This window comes from Pipra filicauda, unplaced genomic scaffold (genome assembly GCF_003945595.2).
Source record: "Pipra filicauda isolate LSUMZ 115617 unplaced genomic scaffold, ASM394559v2 scaffold69_size3009148_pilon, whole genome shotgun sequence".
In the NCBI taxonomy this organism is placed as follows: Eukaryota; Metazoa; Chordata; class Aves; order Passeriformes; family Pipridae; genus Pipra; species Pipra filicauda.
In genome coordinates this window covers 2428357-2448460 of record NW_024104864.1, presented here as the reverse complement: position 1 = coordinate 2448460, position 20104 = coordinate 2428357, and the positions used below count along the sequence as shown (strand labels likewise).

Sequence of the window (20104 nt, the reverse complement as noted above, 5' to 3'; positions counted from 1 at the left end):
CATTCCCACAGGTTAGGTTTGAAGTGGCTCAGGGAGCAGGATGGCTCCAAGAGTTGAAGCCACGAGACCTGGCACTCTTTGTGCCAGAGAAGTTGTGAGAGAGAACACCCTGGAAGTGTTCAAGGCCAGACTGGATAGGACTCGGAGCAACCTGGAGTCTAGTGGAAGGTGCCCCTGCCCATGGCAGAGGGGTTAGAAATAGATGATCTTTAAGGTCGTTTCCAACTGAAACCACTCTATGATTCTATGACTATCTGTGGTGGACCCTCGGCTGCCCCAGGACAGCTGCCCTGGGCAGTGTGCTAAGCCCCTAAAGTAAACCAGAACAAGCTCACCTGGGGTGCAAAGCCTGACGCCTCCAAGTCCGTCTTACCTGTGCTCCCCTCAGGTCTCTGCAGCTCCCTCAGGATGTACCACAGAAAATGTCACTCCTACTCAGGGCCTTGTCTCGCAGGGTGCCCAGGGTGACTATGAGGCCCTGTGCTGGGGCAAATCACAGAATCATAGCATCCTTAGGGTTGGAAGGGACCTCTGGAGATCACCTAGTCCAGCCCCCCTTCCAAGGCAGGGTCACCTAGAGCAGGTTACTAGATGCAAATAATAGCATAGGAACACATCCAGGTGGGTTTTGAATGTCTCCAGAAAGGGAGACTCCACAATCTCCCTGGGCAGCCTGTTCCAGTGCTCTGCCACCCTCAGTGTAAAGAAGTTCTTCCTCATGTTCAGGTGAAACTTCCTGCATTTTAGTTTATGGCCATTATTCCTTGTCCTGTCGCTGGGCACCACTGAAAAGAGTCTGGCACCATCCCCGTGGCACCCGCCTTTGAGATATTTATATGCATTGATGAGATCCTCTCTGAGTCTTCTCTGGATTAAACAGCCCCGGCTCCTGCAGTCTCTCCCCGTAGGAGAGACGCTCCAGTCCCCCCAGCATCCCCGTGGCCCCCACTGGACCCTCTCCCGCGGCTCCGTGTGCGGGCGGTGTTTCCGGGACCCCCCGCGGTGTCTCCGCCCGCCCCCCACGCGCTCCGGTACCGGCGCCGCATCCCGCGGGGGCCGCGCTGAGGCCCCTCCCCCTCCCCGACCCCGCCTCTCCCGGGGCCCCGCCCACGCCCCGCGCGCGTGCGCCGCCCGCCGCCGCCGCGCAGGCGCAGTGAGGGGCGGGCAGAGGGTCCGGAGCGGGACGGGCGCGGCGGCCGCTCCCGGCGGTCTTCGCAGCGGGACCCCGGCGCGGCCAAGGGGATGCGCCTCCGCCCGGCCCGGGCAAGGGGACGCGGGCGAAGCGACGCCGCGTGCCAGGCCGGGCCCCCGACCGCCCGCTGCCGCTCGTCCCGCAGCCCCGCGGTCGCGGAGCGCGGGCAGTGCCGCTGACCGGAGTCGCCCGCTCGGGCCCGGCCGGCCCCGCGGCCAGGGAGGGAGGGAGGGAGGGAGGCGCTCAGGTACTGGGGCGGCCGCGCCTCGGCCCGAGCCCCCGCGGGGGCCGTCGGGGCGGCCCGGCCTCCCCCCTGCCCTCCCTTCCCTCGGCGTGGAGGATGGTGCAGCCGCCCGCAGCCCCCGAGCCGGGCCGGGGCCGCCCTCCCCGGGGGCTGAGGGGATGAGCCGTGCCCCGCCGGGTGGTCGCTAGCGCAAGGATGACCACTCCCGCCCTGCTGCCGCTCTCCGGGCGGAGGCTGCCCCCGCTCAACCTGGGGGCCTCCGCCTTCCCGCACCACAGGGCTACCTTGAGACTCTCCGAAAAATTTATCCTGCTCCTTATTCTTAGTGCCTTCATCACCCTGTGCTTCGGGGCGTTCTTCTTCCTCCCCGACTCCTCGAAGCACAAGCGCTTTGACCTGGGCTTGGAGGATGTGCTCATTCCCCACGTGGACACCAGCAAAGGGGGCAAGAACCTCGGCGGCTTCCTCATCCACGGGCAGGGGCACGACGAGCACCGGCACAGGTAGGTACCTTGCTCGCCGGCGAGGGAGCGGGACTGGGGAGAGGGAGATCCCTTAAAATAGGTCCTTCCCGTACTGCTGTTCCTCCTCTCTCCGACATCCTCGTGTCTTCCCAACGTGCATCAACTTCTGAGCGCTAGCCTGGTGTCCTCCAGCTGCCACATGTAGCTGTGGCTCCATGTTTTCTTTCCCAGTGTGAATTTAGCCTTCTGGCGAGCGAGAGCTGGAAGGATAAATATGAGCTGTCCTCCAGTGACTGATTTATTTTCTCACCCTGGCCAATTCCCTGCATCAGTCATGGAGAGAAGGGGGTTAAGTTATGGCGTTTGTGGAGACAGTGTAAGTGACTGAAAAACTGCTGCATCTCTTCTGTAGCTATTATGTGCTTACTCAAAACAGCTGCTTGTTGCTGAATAGTGTGCAAGAACTTTGATCTGACAAAGACTGCATGCTGTGATCCAGAGGCTGTCAGCCTCTGATGAGCAGGACACGGAACTAGTGCGTATGGCACAATTGCCTTTTTCTGGCCCTTAAACTCACTTGTAATTATGTTATTCCAGATAATTGAAGTTGCCGGTTGCTGAGTTGCCTTAATTGTATTTGCCAGTGTAAAGAACTTGGAGATAAGATAAGAGTATCAAGGTTTAATGTCATACTGTTGATAGCTTTTTGGGGGCCACCTAAAGCTTTGTGTGGTGTAAGCCTCTAAATGCTCAAGGCTGGGTCATGTGAAGTAAAGCGTTCAAAATGGAGATAAAAACCCCCTAAAATTATGGTTATACAGTGTGCTTACTTCTAACATACTTTAATTGCTTAAATCCTGCCCTAGTGCCTAGATCATAGTGAGGCTGACAGATCTCTCTTCACTGTCAAACATGTGCTAAAATATGATGATGGGTGATAAAAGATCTGCTCTTCCATACTCAAATTAGTAATACAGTGAAATTTGAAGAAAGGTTACTTATGTTGGTAATGTTCCTTTGAGAACAGTTTAAAACGTATCTTTTTTACGTAAGTATTATTTAATGGTTATTTGTGCTAGATTAAAAGGAGAGGTTTTAATTGACCTCTTTTTATTAATCTGTTATGAGTTATAAAGAATACCTGAATACTGTGGTATTTTTCCTTAAGGCATCTTTGCTGTCGGATACCTTAGGCCACTTACATGAGCCCTTTCTCACTATCTGAAAGGGCATGGATACTTAATATTTAACAAGTATTTATTTTGTCTATGATGTTAATTGCTGATGTGGTTAAATGTTGCATTAAGGATAAGTTTAGACAGTCTCTAATATGCCTTTGAAGTTCTCGTGTTTCGCTGTGTGTGTTTTTTTTTTTCGTGATGTTATTTCTTAGCTTCCCTGCTCCCTGTTGCACATTCAGTCAAAATCAGTTTCTAAAATATAGGACAGATGAAACAAAAAGAGAGTTCAGGAATTTTCAAAACTCCAGCTGTGACTGTTGTACCTTGTGTTGCTCAGTAGATGGGCTGTAGAAAAAGGAGTTAGTTGATAGTGATATTTCATGTGGGTCCTTTACAGGTTCCTTCTTGAAGTGTAATTACTGAGGCCACAGCTTTAGTAATGAAGTACATACGTTTTTGTCTGTCATGTGTAGATAAGCAGTAACTTAAAACTGTTGGAACTAAATGCATTTTTGGTTGTTTGGGATATGTTCTTAAGCGAAGTGGTTATCCTGTCATCAGTCACCTCTCCTACTGTTCCTCTATTGCTGTAACTGTGTGTACCCTGCCCTCCATTCAAAATTTCCCTGTCATGTTCTTTTTTTTTTTTTTTTTTATGGCCACATTTTGAATTGTTATTTAAGCAAGAATAGATATTGTTCCTATTGTTTTAGCTCTGCAAACCACTAGATTACTCTAGGCATATCTTAACTGCTTTAAAAGCCTGCCTGCTTAACCTGCTTGTAAGACCCTTGTGTGAATGCCACAAAATGCATTGTGAAGCAAGGTTACGTGCTTTACTTTCAAAACAACTTCTTTGGCTGATTACCATACAGTCTTATCAACAAGCTATTTCCTAGCTTGGAGCTGATGTGGTGGCTGCTTTCCATAATGGAAAACACATTTTCATTATCGAGTTCTTGCTCCTGGGTTGCAGGGACATTGATAGATGGTATTTTGAGAAAGTATAGGGTCTTTGGTGGTGAGTTCTAGATTACTTGTTATATCTGTTTGGGATGGAAAATTTTGTTCTACCTGCTGTCAAGGAGCAAAGTCATGCGTCAACTCTGTAAGTGTTGGTTTTTGGGTAGTGCAGAGGAGTTATGGTACAAAAGATCAAGAGAAATTAACCTACCCTGAGTACGAAGGAGGATGCAGTCTAAGATGTGCAGTGTGAGGATGGATTGACAAGTTGTGTTTCCAGAAATTGAGGGACTTAGGTAATCAGATCAAAGGTCATTCATATGAAGTATACACTTGATCATGAAATGACAGGTGTTTTGATTTAGTCACTAAAAAAAGTGTTTCTTCTGTGAATGCTAGTATTGACCTCTATCAAATGATAAAGTGCTCATATTAAAATGCTGCTCCCTTGGTATATAGGCTATAATAATTTAATGCACATTTTGCCGTACTCAAATTTTTAGCTTTGTAGGCTGTTGGAAAATAATTTTGTTTCTGTCTTCTAGCAAAATATAGCAATGCTGTAGGTAGAAAGTTGTCGTGCAGCTATGCTTTAGTGTTGGGTGTACAAACAATTGTTCCCACAGGACCTTTTCTGTATTCCTTGCATTGCTTTCCCACCTTGTCCCTTGGGCACCCTTGACATTCTTGAGTGCTTTTATTATTATTGTTACAGTGGTTACCCCTTGCTGACATTAACTTTACATCTTCCATTAAACTGTTTTCCTTACTGCTCCCGTCCCTTTTTTTGTTTTCCCTTCCAGGCAGAAAAAGGCAGGAGGCGGGGGGGAACCCTGCTCCCTTCCTGATGTTCTTAAATATTTATTCAAGAATTACAGTGTCCTTGCCTATCATCCAAAGAAAAAGACATTTCATGTAACGAGATAGTTAAAATCTGGAGTTAAACTGCAATTTATATTTTGGGAAATGGGAGGGCTGTATTGCAAGGTGATGATCATTTTCAGCTGCTCGTTTCATCGGTAAACTCTTCATGTGCACTTGCAGCATAGTGCATGGGGAATGAGTTAGTAATGTTGGAAAGATGTACCACAAAATTTTGCCTCTGAGGGGAGGGAGAGTGGAAAAGACTAGTCCAGGACTTAGGAAGATATGTGCGTACACACACTTTTAAAAAATAAATTTAATTTCCTGAAGATGAATTTCTCTCCATTTCAAATAGGATATTGCAGAGATTCTGGAATGAGAGCTGCATGGTTTTAAAGATACATCTTGCCAAACTAACTTGAGTGTCACTCAAAATTTGTTACACAGCTTTAGATAACTGTCACTTCTGCATCTCCTACCACACAAAAATACTTAAGGGGTTTCTTACTACCCAGTTACTTTTCAGATATCTTAGGTATTTTATTCTTCCATACTAGGCCTAAAAGATAGCTCAGGAACCAAATCAAAACATTCTTATGGCTTCTTGGCATCTAATGTAAATGAGTGAGAATGCAGATGCCCTGTAATCTCCTTGATTTCTCAGATTTTTTGAAAACAGGATTATCTGCAATATAAAAATGGAGGGAACTTGTTTATTTAATGATGTGTCAAGCAGCTGCTCTTTGTATTACTTTACAAAAGCTAAGATCATTTCTGTGGTAAAAGTGCATTAATCTTAGAGGCAACGAATAATGTAACTTCAGGAGCTCAAAGCAACAAAGCTACTTTGTAACAGCAATTGGACTACTATTGTACCAACAGTTAAGTCCTTCAGAATTTGCAAAGCTGTATCTTCAGCTGCTAAATTCCTGTGTATTGCTGAAGTCATACTTTCTGTCTGTGCTTAAAAAACAAAAACAAAACACCAACCCTCACGTCATCAGGTTGATAGCAGGAGCTGTTAATAGAAGTGACCACCTCAACTACCTTACCCTCTGTGAGTGAGTAGGTATAGATCAGTTTAAATCATGCTTTCAACTTTGTTTCTGGAAAGCTAAGGAATATTGATTTCCATGTGATGCAAAGATATAAGCTCAGCAGTCTGACATGACCAGTTGAGAGTCAGCAACTGTATGGCAATAGTCTGAAAGTGCTCTTTCTTCTGTTGCTCCATATGTGGTTGTCTCTATGGCAGTAGCAGCTCCTGTGTCAACTCATAGGAGGTGAAAATAACAAAAATTATTCTGAGGAGCTTTCAGTCTTAATTTTTTCTTTTAAATTCTGCATTTTTTAAAAAGAAGCAGGAAAAGCTTAACATACTTCTTTTGAATCCCTTTATCTTATCTGTATGACTTAATTAGCCATACTAAAAGTGGGCAGAGGAGATAATTTAATCTCTATTACTGGGATCAGTGTGTTCTGTCATAAAAGTACCTAACGCTCTTTGCTCTTCCTTTCCCAACTTTACTCTAGGCACAGCTCATTAGTGTAATTAACAGTATTTGCTGTTGTGATTCAGTGAGCCTGTTTTTTCCCCTGAAACATCAGGAGCTGCTGTGGTGTTTGCACCCCAACTCCTACTCCATTCAGTTTTTCATTGCAGACTCCCCACAGTCTCTTTCAAGTTTGGGCACTGAGTTTAGGCTGAGATGCTTGATCTAGAAGCAAGGATTTTCTAGGGTGCAACACACAGGAGATACGGGTCCTCATGGTTACATCTCTGGAGCTCAAGTAGTAGGTTCCAATTCAGGGGTCAGAAATATCTTGTATGTCTAGGGCAAAGTAGGCATAACTGACTGGTGCCAGTCTTCAACTGTTGAAACTACTGCAAGAGCACTGACCCTCTTTATTGGGAGACTTTTCTCAGCTGGAGTTTTTAGTAGACAAATATAATTCTTCATTCTGGACTCCATTTTGAGAAGGGACTTGAGAGATGATGCTGGTACTTGAAGATTTATGGGAGTTTGATTTCTTCTGGAGTGCCCACTTTATACCCTTAAACTCAATTTTGATTTGTCCTGAAGTTGCACTGGGCAGTGGGAGAGGTGCCCTCTTGTATTATTTCTGAGGTTCTACTGGAATTAACGCATTATGTTGTAGGCTGAGAAGTGCTTTCAATTTTGAATTACAAAATGCAAATTCTAGACCATCTGTCTAGATGTCCTCCTTCCTCTCCCCCATCTGCTGAACAGAGTAGAGCATGTGTAGAGCACTGCTTTCTTCATGTTATTTTACTGTACTCCAGTTTGTCAAAGTATTTCCTCTATTATGAAAGAGGGGAGTCAAGAGCTGGTGTTCTCCAGTTCTTACCCTTTTCAGTTAAAAAAAAAAAAGTTTTAACTTGTTGGTTTTCTGCATGATCTATACTTTGTCTGCATGCTGGAAAACAATCAGGCGTGGGAAAACTGCAGGAAGCCTGCTAGCTGGACTTACGCCAGCTAGTGGGTGGGAGGCAGTAGCAATTTGGTTCATTCGTAGTTTTGTAGATTAAAATCTCAAAAGAACTTTAGCATAAATGTGGGTTGCTTGATTATGGTAGCAATGGAGGCAATAGTAAGCAGCATGGCTAGTTGTGGGCATATTGCACTACAAGAGTTCTCCCATTGTTTGATCCTCTCAGTTTCCTGTAGTAAATACAAATATCTCGATCCTACTCAGCTAGTTCTGAGTTATGGGGTTTTGCTTCCTTACAACAAACGTCACCAAACTTGTAATTAGTTTTTCATACACGTGTGGTATGTGCACATGTTTTCATAACAACTGAACTGGGACTGAATATGGGCAAAGAGGAGAAATTTTGTAATACCTTTATTTTCTTCTTATGTCCATCCCTAGAAAGCCCATAAAATTAAAAAACATGGTCAATGCTTTTATTCTACCATTCTGCACTTCCATTATTGCAGCTGTCAATGTTGAGAAGAGACTGGTCTCTTGGGTAGGCAGCTGTTCCTCAGAGTAGTTATTCCAGCTAACAAAGTGGGAACTCGGGGACACCTGTTTGGGTATAGCTTGTGGGATTTGTTCTTTTCCCTTCATTTTCAGATGCAGGCTCAAGTGAGTGCTATCATCTGTCTTAATTCAGTAATAAGATTATCTCTTTATTACTGAAATTTAGAGTTCTCTTGCAAGTTAGCTGTTTGTGGAGAGAGGAGTGTTCAACAGGCCAACAAGCCTGTAAGGGCAAGAAAGGGAAAAAATAAGTATCTTTTTTCCTGCTGCCTCAAACCTTGAAATAAAAAGTCTGAGGGCTTCAAATGTCCTGTTTGCTCAATATGACCTAGGATATTTGTCTTCAAATTCAACACATAGATTTTGCTTTATTATTTTATTGTATTGAGAGTGAATACATTCATTCATGGGGGGAGGAATGTTGGGAAAAGTTTTGGTGATTGCTAGGTTCTTGTCATAGGTTTGCTCATAAAATTTGTGGGATTTTGATTCCTTTTGTCTTTGTTGTCTGACCTAGTGTCCGGTACGGAGGAAATTATGTAACTTCATCCATTCACTCTAAGATCTGGAGATTCTGTGTTATTGTTTGAGATCTTCGAATACTAAATAATAAGGGAGATAATTTCCCTGGTAACTTCCATTCTTGTTTTTTTGAGTACCCAACCAGGTACACTGGTGTTTCTAAAATTAAAAAAAAAAAAGCTTAGAAGATAGGTTAATAAATAGCCTATAATATTATTATGTCAGCTAGACATTGCTTTTTAAAGGTCTTTTTGGCCTTGTTGCCAGAGCAAACAAAGTTTGTGGACATGCTGTGTGTTTACCTGTAGCTCTTACTGACCCTTTGCTGTTCTGTATTCCTCATTCTTCCCTGTAGGATCTCTCAGCAGCAAAGGGTGACCTGTTGAAATAAGTGCTAAAGGAAGGATCACAGCTGTGAGCCCAAGAGTCATTTGTGATACTTGGTCTGTGTTAGTCAGTCTGCACAAGTGTAACTCTGAACCAGCCACAGCACTTGTCCTCTGTTCTTCACTGATTGCTGGAGAGGGGTGGTTGGAGATTAATGCTGTGGCAGGGAAGAGCTGGATTTTATGGGATAGCAGTAGCAATGAGGTGTGTTACTGAGGTGGTAGGAAACATTGAGACAGAAAGCGGAAGGCTATTGGTGTTTGAACTACAGGACTGTGTTAGTTCTTCTTCTTAGAGGACTTATTTGCCCAAATGTTGAATCATATTTGCGATTCTCTCTTGCTGCTTTTTTTTATTTTAAATACTCTTATGATGCACACTGATGAAGAGGATTACCTTCCATGTGGTATTGAGCATTAGTTTCATTAATGTTTTATGTGCTCTATTACTTGCTAGTCATCTCTTAAACCACCAGAGGATTTTAAAATGCTTTCCCAGCTCCTTGCAGTTACTGCCATTGTGGCTTACAGTGGACAGCTAGCTATTTTCCATGATTCTATTTGAGAGAGCAAGTTTGAGGTTCTCACTTGGCTTAACATTATGTAATCTGATCAGTATGGCATGAGCAAAATTACAGCTTTAAGGGAGTGCATGTGATGAAAGTATTTTCTTGCTATATAAAGCTCTAGGAACTCTTAAATGAGATAACTCTGTTAACACCAGGATGCAGAAATGTCAGTTTTCACAGAATCCTAGAATGGTTTGGGTTCAAAGGAACCTTAAAGATCATCTAGCTCCAACCCCACTGCCATGAGCAAGGACATCTTCTACTAGACCAGGTTCCTTAAAACCCCGTCCAACTTGGCCTTGAACACTTTCAGGGATGGCGAGTCCACAGCTGCTCTGGGCAACCTGTGCCTCACACCCTCACAGTAAAGAATTTCTTCCTAACATCTAATATAAACCTCTTCAGTTTAAGGCCATTCTTCCTTGTCCCATCACTACATGCCTTTGTAAAAAATCTCTCTCTCCAGCTTTCTTGTAGGTCCCCTTTAGGTACTTGAAGGCTGCTAGAAGGTTTCCACAGAGCTTTCTCCAGACTGAACAACCCCTACTCTCAGCCTGTCTTCATAGAAGATGTGCTCCAGCTTTTTATATGCTAGTAGGCAGTTGGAAGACTTTTGCAAGATGGTGTTCATCTCAGCTGAGTTTTAGCACTGTTTGCAGTCCAGCAAGGCATTTGGAGCTTTCACGGACAGGCTGCATAAGTAGTTTCTCCCTCTCAGTAATTTGCTATCATATCTCTCTGTGACCTGCTGACATGTTTTAATGTCTGAAGTGTACAGTCAGGCCATTTATGAGCAGGTGACCATCAGTGGTAAATCAGACTAATCCAATTGACTTTTTATTGGATCAAACTGAATGTGATCACTAAGGGTAAGAAAAACATACCGTCTGTGGGATTGGTATATCCCTTAAATCCTTCAGTGGGAAGGGGAGGATCACATCTGCTGTATTCTTGCTTTGAATATCCTGCTGGATAAATAAACTTGTGCTGAATATACTGGGTTCTACACTTGGTTTAGGTTTGTTGGCTAGTAAGAATAGCTTGCAGCATGTGCTGTTCCCTCAGCAGATTTTTCTGGATATGTTGCTATCTTTATAAACGTGTTGCATTTTGAGTGCTATTTGCTGTTTTTCCAATGCAAGTTGTGGGATCTGCTTTCGCTCCAGAATACTTTCATCCTTTCTGTAGTATATTTAGAAAATCGTAATCCAGAGCTGACTTTCTGGACCACAAACTTCCTGTTTGTTTTTATTACTTTTGTGACATGAAATTTGCTCTATGCTTTAAAAATAGAACTTGAAAAACACCTGCCACTCTCTTGGCTTGTTTGAGATGGCAAAAGTAGAGGGAAGGATGCTTAGAGAAGAGGGAAGTTATTTTCCTTGTTAAGATACAATATTCCTCTCCTCCCCCCCTTTTTTTTTGTTTCCAAAGAAAGAAAGAATTCTGTCCTGAAAAAATGATAGTGTGAACTAGTTTGACTAAGAACTGTGTTTCTGGTGACCTTTTAAATCTCTTAATCAGGTTTATCTTGGAAACAGTGATGACTATTTAATTCTAAACTTAATAATTGCAGATGATGCAAGCAGTGCTATAATCACACATTCTTAGTTTCCTAAAGGCATCTGTTCTGCTGTCACTGGCTTCTGTTTGAGTTGAAAATGTTCTCCAAGTTTTTAAGTACTGTATGTAGTGAATTCTGAATTGCAATGCACAGTGTTCTGGAGAAGACATGACTGCAGAGAGTTAAGTGGGCTCTTCTGTTTCATGGAGCTCTGATTTTATAAAGGGTATTCAAGAAATTCAGATTTTCAAATTTTCTACAGATAGTAGAATCCGTGGCAATTGAAATATTAATGGGTCTCTGAAACAGCTCTTTTCCAATAAATACATAAAAATTAAAACAAATGAGAAACAATGCTAACAATTAAAAAAAATTAACTTTAGTTTTATCACTGTCTTGCACATTATTTTAACTGGTTGTTACTCTGAACTGTTAAAAATACTGATTTAGGTACTTAAAAACAGTTAAGTTGGATCTGCTGATTGTTATACTTGTTAAACTGGTCGAGATCAGTGCAGTGAAAAGTTAATAGAATTTGAATGTTACACCTATTTCTATGTGAAATGAGTTACTATTTCACATGCCAGAGGATGGACCTTAACTGCTCTTCAGTAACTGTCACCCTAATGACTAAGAATTTTTTCAGTTTTATGTCATGTCTGGGAACTTTCTCATTTTGGGAGTTTGATACCCATGGAAGGATACTAGAGATATCACGTATACAGATATATTATCTGTATATGTGATATCTATAAACTGCTTGGTGAAGTGGATAATCAATTGTCACTGCTATCACTTAAATACTTGAATGTGAAACTTTAAAACCAATGACTAATGAGGTGACCGATATTCTACTGGAAGTTTTTATAAGTAACTTCTTTATGAACTTGGTTCAGCATTTTCTTGAAATAATATTAGTGAACATGATGATTGGGAATAATTCAAAGTTGTACTGGTAACCAAAGGAAGCTCTCTTGTAAAAACAACACCAAAATCCACCCAAATCCCCACCCCAAACCAAACAATAAACCCTCTCATCACCCCACCATTCTTGGTATTTATGTGAAAAACAATGGCAGAAACCAGTGATGGAAGAGAACCTGGAATCTTTCTGACAGACTTCTACTCAACCCTGTGTTGGCATTGCAGCATTTGATTGCTGCTTGTTGGCCAAAGTTGGCAATGGTAGACAGTTTATTCACTCAAAGTGAGTGCCTAATGGTGACTTTGTTCTTGAGTGTGTTGGTGAAACAACAGAATTTTTATCATTGCTCCATGTGACCCCCAGGTTCCTTGCTTTGCTCTGTTTTCTTTTGATATGTTTATTTTGGTTTCTATAAGTCACTTGAGTACTAATTTTATTCCGATGGGTGTGCTGTTGTGGTTATGCTCAGTCATTCGCTTGACACCCCGTCTCCCCTTTTTAGTCATAATTTTCTCAGAATAGCATCTGGCCGTCACACTATGGTGGGACTAGATCATCCAATCTACTGCTGTTACAAAGAAAAATGAGGCTTGACATATTCATGTCAATTTGGCAAGGTGCCTGAATCATTGTGCTCAATGAAATATGTGACGTTTCAAGTGGCAATGTAACCTGCAGGAGCACTTGCAGGAGAAACTTGAGGCAGTGCAAAGAAAATGCCACGTTTGCTCGGGCTGGAAGGTTTAGATGCTGACACAAGCCACCTGATCAATCCCCATCACAAGATGGTTTAACCCATTCCGATATTTCATTTTATTCAAAATTTTTTATTCTCTAGAATTTGTTGGTGGTGATCCTAGAAAAAGTTAAGTGCCTTTTGAGTTCAAAAGCTAAAAAAACCCAAGGAAGCATCCATGGAGCTTCCTTTCATACATTAACAGGTAGACAAACTAGCAACTAGCCCAAACTCCAAAGTGGTGTGTGTAACTTTTGAGTAAGTTGTAATTCCTTGCTTTTCTATGGTTCTCTAGCAAGTTGCTTTTGAACTTTCATGGATTCATAGTATGGAATTTTTAGGAAAAAAAAAAACAAGCTATGTAATACTGTCTAGTGTTTTAGTAATTAGAAAATATGTAGAGGCATAAAAAATTAAATTACTCCTAAAATATGATACTTAAAAAATTCATTTTTTTATCTGACTTCTGTTAAGGAGAAGAAATTCTGGAACCTGTACAGACTGTGAGTAGAATTCTTCCAAGCTGTCTTGAAAAATTCCCTTAAACTGCATCAGCCATAACCTTGTTCTTACCAGCTTTCAAGTGTATTCAATAGTGCTTAAAATAGAATGCCTTTTGAGATTTAGAAAGGCTTGTATTTACATCAAACTGTTAAAAAACATTTGTGGCAGATGGTTTTTGGATTTGTATTTTATTTTCAGTTTCTGCTCTACCTCTTCTTTGTATAGAATTGTTCACTTATTTTTAGCAATTTGACCCTGCTGTTTTCAGTTCAGTGCTCAACAATTAAAAGGAAACAGGGCAGTGAAGGTGGCAAGTGCTATCCAATGGTTCTATAGTCCAAGACTTCTAAAACAGCATCACCAACTTCTGTGCTATGTGGAGATGGGAAAGCTGCGAGGGGAGGAAAGGGTAGACGTTGGATTGTAGTCTAACCCAGAAATTTTTCTTATATTCCTTTATGCCATGCTGGTTTTCAGATCACGAATAGCCTTTGCCCCAGCCTTTCTCCCACAAAGGCTTCGTGTGGTATTGAAACATGTTGTGGTGATGGATGGCTAATAATGCCTTTTCTTCTTTTAACCCATTAATAATGACTGAACTGTAGCCGCTCAGAAGAAAGAATGAATAAAAGCCTCCATAAAACTGAAGAAATCCTCAAGAAAGGAAGCTACATTTGGCTTTGACAACCAGTTTAAATACCATGTTTTGTGTTATTTGTTTTTTCTGGAATCCAGAATGATAATGACTGAAGGTGACATAATATTTATAGGGGAGGGAATTAAGCTTCCATTTTCTAGTCTGAGTGCATAATTTTGCAGCACCTTTACTTTAGGGTTGGAAAGAACTTCCAGCTAATACTAACTTCCATGCGTGACAGTGGCTGCAAGGACATGACCTTTTACCACAGCATTAATCTTCAGAAATAGAATCTGTCTTTAAAATTGCCATGGGTGAGCGTTTGGCATCTTCTGCCATGCACAGAGGTTCTTCAGACAGGGGATACACAGCAGTTATTTACTGGCTCATGCAGAGAGCCTCACCAGTTAGGCTATTTACTGTGGATTAATGTGCTTACCAGCTCAGTGAGTCTCTGCTGACCTGGAAGGTATAAGGTAGGAAAATATCAGCCTCCTTTGATCTTGGAGTGGGTTGATTCTTGATCTGGCTGAGTCAACATATTCCAACTCCACTTTTTCTTCAGCTTTTATGCCTTTTGGAGTCAATATTTTTCTCTTGGATTAAGTTAGTATCTCATCAATTACATTCTGTTTCTTACCTTTGGTAGCTTATAGCTGTGAGAGTATCCTCTCATAAGGTTCCAGTTTATTTTTGGAGCTCAGCCCAAGCTCACACTGGATTTTGAGTTGTAAAAGAGTTGAATCTCATGATTTGGTCATCTTGGGACCATACGCTTGTTTACTCTGGACCAGTATGTTTGAAGCTATTAGGTCTGAACTCAAAATAAACATGACTGTTGCCTACAGCCAGTGAAATGAAGGAAAGAGTTGCGAGTTGTTTTCTAGTTCCAGAGTTTTCATTAGTCAAATCAATGGTGTTATCCTGTTTGAGTCATCTCTTAGTTATGTACTGTTATATAGTACATATAGCGTGGATACCATTTGTTAGTGAAATGATCTGTTTTTCATGAAAGAGGTAAGAAAGTTGCCATAATAGTTTGAGCTAATGAAACAGATTTTATTTTAATCTTTGAGGAATCAAACATTTAACTACATCTATCCATGAGCTGCATTTTGTTGCTGGGAATTTAGGAAGTTGTATATGGTGGTGGTGAAGGAAGAAATTAGACTTTACATGCTGGATGCATGTATGATTATATTACACAAATTAATAGAGGAAGAGACGTGTGTACTATGTACTGTTTATAAAGCTCTCTGAAAAACTTGAAATTCTATTGATGAAGACAATTCAAAGACCAAATTGCTGAGACATTTTATATCCCCATCTCTCTCCTTGTTTTGGATTCATGTTCTTAGCTACAGTACTTCTGTGTATTTTCTGTCTCGGTCATGTCAAGAGCAGTTTGTGTCCAGCTCATCTGTTGTTGCATACAGCTAAAGTCTGTATGTGTAGCCTGTAAAACGTTGATATTTAACTGATACTGAAAATAGCTTTTAATCAACATTTCATTGCATTAGCTTAATCTGTTAATGTTATCGTAGGTTTATGAAAAATATCCATGATAATTCTAGATGTACATACTACTGAGACATTTGCTGTATTTTGTTTCTTGTATCCTGACAATATTTTTTTATAGCAGATATATATGAAAAAAGATTTGCTTAGCAATTCCCAAAGAAAGCCAAATCATCTTTGGATGAATTATTTGTAATGTGTAAGAGTAGTTTACGCATCACAATTTCCTCTGTCATACTTTTTTTGTATTCTGTTATGTTTACCATCATGATGCTGACATCCTTGCCTTGTTTATGGGTCAGTCATTCCTTAGACTTTGTGCTGGATTTTGCTGTCAGCAATATTGTTTACTCAGTTGGGAAGATGTTTCAATTGGGAAGATGTCTTTTGCAGAGTGAAGCTTATCATTCATATTCTATGCAGTTTGCTCGTGGAGTGGAGCAAATGAGCAAACTCCACTGCATAATTTATGGCAACGATATCTATATCCTTGAAGATATTCAGAAGCTATCTGGACATGGTCCTGGACAATCAGTTCTAGGTGACTCTGCCTGAATATGGGAGTTGGACTGGATGACCTCCAGAGTTCCCTTTCCACCTCAAACTTTTTGTGATTCTGTGATAGGTGCTGTATTCTTGTCAGATGTGCAAAAACCTGCTTTCCGTATTCGTAGATGTACTGAGTAGTGTGAACCTTCCATTGTTATATTTTTTCAGATGAGGAGTTACTGATCCTCTCTTGCATTTCTGGCCTTTTCGAAAAGGAAAAAACTCAACACCCAGTTATCTGTCTCTTGAATCACAATTGTGTATTTCATTAGCAGTGTGGATTATTTTAATGTGGAAACTTATTAAAAGCACCTAGAAGGCTAAATAATTTGTCACACAGTTGTCTCTTATCCTCTGCTTTACTGACAAGATTAAAGAACTTTGGGAGTAATGAGATACAGTTTTGCTCTGTGGAGCAGTGCAGATTAGACTGTATGTCATGATTTGCAGGTATTTTGTTGCTCTATCTTTAGTTACTGTTTTGGCTGATTTGCTAAGTAGAGAGGTATAAAACCTTGCTGTTCTTTCCCTCTAAGTAGTCCCAGCGGTGCTGCATGGGAGAAGGACTTATATTTCTGTTTTAATTAATCCAATATTACTGTTAAGTATATCCACTCTGCAGTCTGTATCATTCTATATGAAATTCTCTTGAGTCACAGTATATGTTCTCTGTATATATAGATATACCTCCCCTCCCCTATCCCTCCTTCCCCAAAACAACAATGACTGTGTTTAACAACAGAACATGGTCTGCAGGTCCTGTCCTGTCCGGGCCTTTTCTCACGACGTGTGTCTAAATATCTTCTGGAAGCTATTGATATTCTGAGACTGAGTACAATCTCTTTTTTTTTTTTCTTTTTTGCTGTCATTGCCCCATAATTCATCCAATGTCTGTAAGCAGGACTACATTTTAAAGTGTTGCCTCATAGAGGGAAGGAAGTGATCCTGCCAGTCCTGCACTGTGATGAGCTGATCTGTGTCTTTCAGACAAATCCAGTGCTGCTGCTGTGCCACAGCAAGGCGAGTGGAGTAGCACTGATGCTGTAATAGCCAGAAGGGTTGTGCATAGCTGTGTCTTGGTGTCAAGAGGAAGAAGTAAAGGGAAATTGCTGTGTTTGGACTGAGCTGCACGCCCCTAATAGTGTTGATTCCTATAATGGAATCACTTCCCTAGAGTAGATTCCAGGATTTTCCACTTTGTCTTCAAGCTCTCCCTACAACATTGCAGTGCATGGCTTATGGTGCCATGCATGGCGACTAGTCTTCTGATTTTGAACACAATGATAGACAGGTATCAACTTACCATGTTAGCCATATGGTAACAATTATAGGTGGAGGAGGAAGATGAATCTGAGCAGTATGTGTGAATTTCCAATCCAATATTTAAAGCAGTGTTGCTTCTGGGATGTGCAAGGCAACTTTGGCTGGGTGATTAAAATAGCATTATGGAAATGTGGCACTTTGTGTCGACAGAACATCTGTGTGAGGGTAGTCACTTCCTTAGAACTATGTAGGACCTGCCAGAGGGTTTCCTGTGCAGAGAAGTCTAGTACCATCTGCTTACCTGAAAGTTTGCCATCTCTGAGTCTGCATTATATGCTACTGCTACTTTTACTTTGTAACAACCACTCTCTTTATGTGTTGGATTTTTTTTTTTTTTTTTTTTTTTTTTGCTGGCAACTTATTTTGTATTTGAACAATTGAGAATTTTTAGACTAAGACCATACTAATGTCATGGCTATTGCTTTAAATTGCTTATGTTCTCCAGCTGTTTTTCTTCTGTTGGTGAGAGTATTGGTGTTTTCTGCTGAAGATCAGGCTGCCTAGAGGATTCTGGTTGTAAAAAGAGGGAACTATCATACTAACTGTGGTACCCCTTTTGAACACAGACATCAGGAAGAAGACATTGCTTCAGTCAATATAGTTTTCATTTTTCCAGCATGGGGCGGGGGGGAAGAAAGAAAAGTATGTGATTAGGAACAGGAGCCTGGAGGGGAGGGGAAAATTGAGCCAGGGCTAGCAGGGGGACTTGGTGGTAGTGAGGAGCAGCAATTTCTTTTCCTGGGAGCCCGAGATGGAAACTGCACATGGAGCAAACTACAAGAGGATAGGATGACTGTGAAATGGTGCCTTTTGGTTTCCTCCCCTTTGTCCCTAAGTAGAAAGAGATGAGTGTTGTCTGAGGCATAAGAAGAGGTGGACATTGGCTGAATGAGATACTAATCAGAGAAAGGAGACATTTGGAGGAAGGTGATACTCAGGCATAAATAAAATTTAGCATTGTAGGGACTGACTTGCTGATGGAAGAAGTGGTATCAATGGGGTAAACTAGAGAAGAGGAAACCATATGGCTGAGTGTGGGGATAGAGGTGATAGCAGGGAATGGTTGTGGTTAATGGCTGTGTGAATTTGTATGCAGAAAACACGCATCTTATAACTTGGACTTTAACATCCCTGAACATGCAGGTCTGTAATACTTGAAACTCATGTCCCGTTCTGTGGTGCCCCCAGCCATTTAATCTTGCCTATATCCTTGCCCCAGCATCAGTGTTTGGGCAGTCAGCCAGTTAGGAGACCTGATTTGGTCTGAAATGATCCATAATTTTTCAGCTGGCTCAACTCACCACTGGCTGAATGGCTTGTTGCCCGGTCTCCTGAGTACCAGCATAAGGAGTAAGTGAGCTTGCTTCTGTAGGGCCACTAAAGCCCTGAAAAAAGAATGTTTTGCACAGAGATGGTGACCAACATAAGGCATATAGAGTTATAATATCCTTTATTACAAAACCCAGTATTTAGACTATTACAATTGATCATGCTATTAATGCTGCAGTCATTTTTTAATGCTACAATTAATGCTGCAATCAGTTTTTAACCTAATAAAGCATGTATGGGATATACAAGCATCCTTCATGCACTAGCTGGCTTGTTTCTAAAGAACTGTTAATTTTCTAGTCACAAGTGTCTCTGTGTCAATGCCAGGGAAGCTGTGTTCCTTTGCAGTCTCTGGCTGGTGATGAGCAGAGGGAACCCCTGCTGATGGTGTGCAACTCATAATTACTCAGGGATATTTTCTTACCAGCCCACACAGGTGGACTTCTCTGCCTCAGTGAAGGCAGTGTCATCGCTTCTCCAGCTGGAAGTTGTGTCTGCAGATGGGTTCCCTGTGAGTTTGTCAGAAAAATTTCCCAAAGCTTAACCTGCCATGGCTTGTGCATGCATTGGTGATCTGTGCTCTAAATGTTGTTTGGGATGTCCCATCAGTTTGTTTATCTCACTGCATATTTATACAGTAGTCCTCAGTTTCCATCGGATCCTTGCCTTATTACTGTTGAGACCTTTTACTTGGCAGTAACTGGGTATTAGTCAACTTAAATCTAATGTGAAACTGTAGCTGGAGTCTTTTTTTTTTTTTTTTTTCTGCTGTAAGCTGATATGTGTGAAACCCTGTCAAGGTATTCTTTTCTTCCTCTGTTGTTTACCTACATAGTAACTGATAGAGGATGACAGCTTCCTGCCATTAGCTCGAATGGTGGATCCTCTTATGGATGAAAAGCTCCAGCATTACCATTTTGAAACACTAGGATGTTAAAATGATTGTCATAATTTTTAGTGATTGCTTCTTAGTTTCATTAAAAAACACTCCCTTACCCCATGACAATTCTACACAGCAAATGTCTTTTGACAGCCTATTTTCTGTTGTTTCAGGCTCTGTTCTTAAGGTTGCTTATTTGATACTTTTAAAAGTCAGAAAGATGTTACTGCTCACAGTTGATGTTTAACTTTTTTTTCTGATTGTTGTTTGAAACTAAATGCTTTCAAGCCCTGTTCTTAACAAAATAAAGTCAAAAGTTGGTTGATAGAGTTGTTTGCTTGTTGATTGTGTTGCTTGAAACGTTTTCTTGGTCTGTTTAATGGTTTGCTTGGTTTTTTGTCGTTTTTTTTTCAAACCAAAAGTAGACCAGGAGTTTCCTTCCTTCTGTTATTGATCTTCCTGGAATCACATGTTTAATGTGGGGCTTTTTGGCCAAATTCTTCTCAAGTATGTCCCCTCCTGTTCTTTCATTTCAGAACAAATTTATGTCTATGTAGAATGCCACAGAAGCATCATCTGTCCTACCACCTGTGGAGAATGAGGCTATTGTGTTATATTAAGTACTTAAAACATTTGTATTAAGCACTTCCAATTGCAAGGAGTAAATGCAGCTTTCTCTGTGATATGTGCTATTCTTACGCAGTGATTTCCACAAGCTTTTGATAGCTCCTGGAGGAGAGTTTTC

General features: G+C 41.4%; 1 protein-coding gene across 1 annotated transcript in view; it reads left to right on the top strand.

Annotated features, from left to right (window-relative positions):
- The first annotated feature begins 1170 nt into the window (after positions 1-1170).
- The window catches only part of MAN1A2 (mannosidase alpha class 1A member 2), a 134333-nt gene continuing 115399 nt past the window's right edge, over positions 1171-20104 (top strand). The window contains exon 1 of the mRNA XM_027730364.2: positions 1171-1939. Within this exon, the coding sequence (XP_027586165.1) occupies positions 1632-1939 (308 nt within the window). The 5' untranslated portion in view covers positions 1171-1631. The remainder of the gene's footprint in view (positions 1940-20104) is intronic.